This window comes from Rhodamnia argentea, chromosome 1 (genome assembly GCF_020921035.1).
Source record: "Rhodamnia argentea isolate NSW1041297 chromosome 1, ASM2092103v1, whole genome shotgun sequence".
Lineage (NCBI taxonomy): Eukaryota > Viridiplantae > Streptophyta > Magnoliopsida > Myrtales > Myrtaceae > Rhodamnia > Rhodamnia argentea.
This window is the reverse complement of record NC_063150.1, coordinates 20,351,229-20,354,265: the sequence shown is the minus strand read 5'-3', so window position 1 is coordinate 20,354,265 and position 3,037 is coordinate 20,351,229. Positions and strand designations below refer to the sequence as shown.

The following is a 3,037-nucleotide window of genomic DNA, read 5'->3' as shown; positions in this document are numbered from 1 at the left end:
GGCGCACAACACATGCTCGTAAGAATGTCCGCATCACCCACCGAGAGTTCATCATTAGAAAAAAAAAAGTTAATAACCTCAATCTTCTCAATCATTCACTTGCTTGCTTGATTGTCCCTCTGCCCTTTAGTTTTCGACTTGGTTTTTCCCCTTCATCGCAATCATCTGATTTTTTTCTTTCCTTCTTTTGTGTGTGTGAACATTAGGAAGCAAAATGGTCATCAATGAGGACCCTACAGTCCTAGTTCATCGTTTCCCAGGGAGAGCAGAAAGAATTTATTTAATACATATTTGTCCTTTTATTCTTTCCTTCTCTCTCTTTTTTTTGTTCTTTTCCTCATGACCTATCGTAAAGGAGACAGGCATCTGCTGCCAAATCAGAGCGGAAGTTCACATTTGAGCTCACACGGAGAGCTTGAACATTGAGGAAATATACCCGTAGATGCCGGTCCGGATTCTAGTTTTCCGCAGGCCAAAGAAGCATTCAAATACCCCCCCATCTCTGCTCCCATTTCACTCTCTCCATCTTCAACCCAGCAGCAGCAAATCCATTCATTCACTGAGCTGGTCAGTATCTCTCTCTCTCTCTCTCCTTGAGTGGATGACTCCACTACTAGGTTCAGAGAGATCTGCCTTGTAACTTTCTGCTACTCTTTTTGCATGCACAACGATTTCATAATTAGCTTCTTATTTTGTTACTTTTACTAGACGCGTTCAGCTTCTCGTAAATTTCCTACTGAAGGTATAGTAGGAGTATGATGCATTCATTAAAACCGCTTAAATGATCTTTCCTTCGACAGAGGTGGGATTGATTGCCAGTCATGGCTCGAAACCAACTGGGGGTGCTTGACGCGCTCGATGTGGCCAAGACGCAATGGTATCATTTCACCGCGATAGTGATCGCGGGGATGGGGTTCTTTACCGATGCATATGATCTCTTCAGTATATCTCTCGTCACCAAGTTACTCGGCCGGATATACTACTTTAACCCCAACTCTGCCAAGCCCGGCACTTTGCCTCCCAACGTCGCAGCTGCTGTCAATGGCGTCGCACTGTGTGGCACTTTGGCTGGGCAGCTCTTCTTCGGGTGGCTTGGTGACAAGTTGGGACGGAAACGAGTCTATGGCATAACCCTGGTCCTCATGGTTGTTTGCTCTTTTGCCTCTGGGCTCTCATTCGGCCACCAGCCCAAGGGCGTCATGGCCACTCTCTGTTTCTTCCGGTTCTGGCTAGGGTTCGGCATCGGCGGGGACTATCCGTTGTCTGCGACCATCATGTCTGAATATGCCAACAAGAAGACCCGTGGGGCGTTCATCGCCGCAGTCTTCGCCATGCAAGGATTCGGGATATTGGCTGGCGGGATCGTGGCACTCATCGTCTCAAGCGCATTCGATCATGCATACAAGGCTCCTCCGTACTCAGCTGATAGGGCAGGCTCCACTGTTCCAGAAGCCGATTACATCTGGAGGATCATTTTGATGTTCGGCGCGATCCCAGCCGGTATGACCTACTACTGGCGAATGAAGATGCCTGAGACTGCTCGTTACACTGCCCTAGTGGCCAAGAACGCGAAGCAGGCGGCAACCGACATGTCTAAGGTGTTACACGTCGACCTTGAGGCTGAGGAAGAGAAGGTGGAAAGGATTGCGCAAGAGAGATCCAACAACTACGGCTTGTTCAGCAGAGAATTCGCTCGCCGCCACGGGCTCCACCTCGTCGGGACCACCATCACTTGGTTCTTGTTGGACATTGCCTATTATAGCTCCAACCTCTTCCAGAAGGACATCTTCAGCAAGGTGGGTTGGCTTCCCAAGGCAGCGACTATGAACGCCATTCATGAAGTCTTCCGCATAGCCAGAGCACAGACCTTGATTGCACTCTGCGGCACTGTCCCCGGATACTGGTTTACAGTTGCTTTCATCGATCACATCGGAAGGTTTGCTATCCAAATGATCGGCTTCTTCTTCATGACAGTGTTCATGTTTGCGCTCGCCATTCCTTACCATCACTGGACCCTGAAGCCGAACCATATAGGCTTCGTGATCATGTACTCATTCACCTTCTTCTTCGCCAACTTTGGGCCCAATGCCACAACGTTCGTCGTGCCGGCAGAGATTTTCCCGGCGAGGCTCCGGTCAACTTGCCATGGCATATCAGCTGCATGCGGAAAGGCAGGGGCAATCGTCGGGGCCTTTGGATTTTTGTACGCTGCTCAGGGGAAACAGTTAGCAGATAGAGACGCCGGTTACCCACCGGGGATTGGAATCAAGAACTCGTTGATCATGCTCGGCGTGATCAACTTCTTCGGGATGTTGTTCACTCTGTTAGTCCCCGAATCGAAAGGGAAGTCGCTTGAGGAGCTCACGGGCGAAAATGAGGAAGAGCCCGGTCAGACAGAGCAGCCTAAGGAGGTGACCGCTGCTAGAACAGTCCCAGAATGATTTCAAACACTTAAGTGACATTGTGTTGAAGAATGCGAAAGTAGAAACCTGAGTGCAGGAGGAACTTCCCGTGTTGCTGAATTTTATGGAATTGGTGTGCACGATGAATAATTTCGTTAGAGAAACTCCATTTTGCATTAAAGAAACAGTAGAAGATGTGAATATGAAGTTCATATAAGAAATATGAATGTTTGGTTTCCATGTTTTTCAATCTTCAGAGTCCTTCATTTACCGTCTGATGCCCTAGCAGATGAGACACATTCCTGTAACCTTCGACGTTCCTATGACATTGTGCCTCTATTAGTACCTCGGAAAAGGTCACCCGAACCGAACCGGCATCGAGATTTAGTACTATGGCATCGAGGCGCATCGGTTTCAATAATGAGAACTTACATGTTTGGTGGAACAACTGAGATAGCAACTTAATTTCAAAGGAGGTTTAAATGAGTTACCTAACAACTTAATGGGTCTTAAATGAGTTAACAAATAATTTAGTGGGTCTTCAATGAATTGAGTACTAACCCGTTTCAAACCTATCAAGTCAAGTAGGAGATTTGACCAAAAAAAAAAGTTGGAGATGTCAAGGAACAAATTTT

General features: G+C 47.4%; 1 protein-coding gene across 2 annotated transcripts; it reads left to right on the top strand.

The window, feature by feature from the left end:
- Positions 1-434: 434 nt before the first annotated feature.
- LOC115727343 (probable inorganic phosphate transporter 1-3) lies at positions 435-2,589 on the top strand. 2 transcript variants are annotated; one of them, XM_030657554.2, is made up of 3 exons: positions 435-567; positions 801-2,437; positions 2,545-2,589. In XM_030657554.2, exons 2-3 carry the CDS (start codon positions 822-824, stop codon positions 2,546-2,548), a joined length of 1,620 nt encoding a protein of 539 aa, XP_030513414.1. In that variant the 5' UTR covers positions 435-567; positions 801-821; the 3' UTR covers positions 2,549-2,589. The 2 variants fall into 2 exon arrangements, with proteins under 2 accessions (XP_030513414.1, XP_030513413.1); XM_030657553.2 differs by lacking the exon at positions 2,545-2,589 and having other exon boundaries at positions 801-2,457.
- Positions 2,590-3,037: the final 448 nt, after the last annotated feature.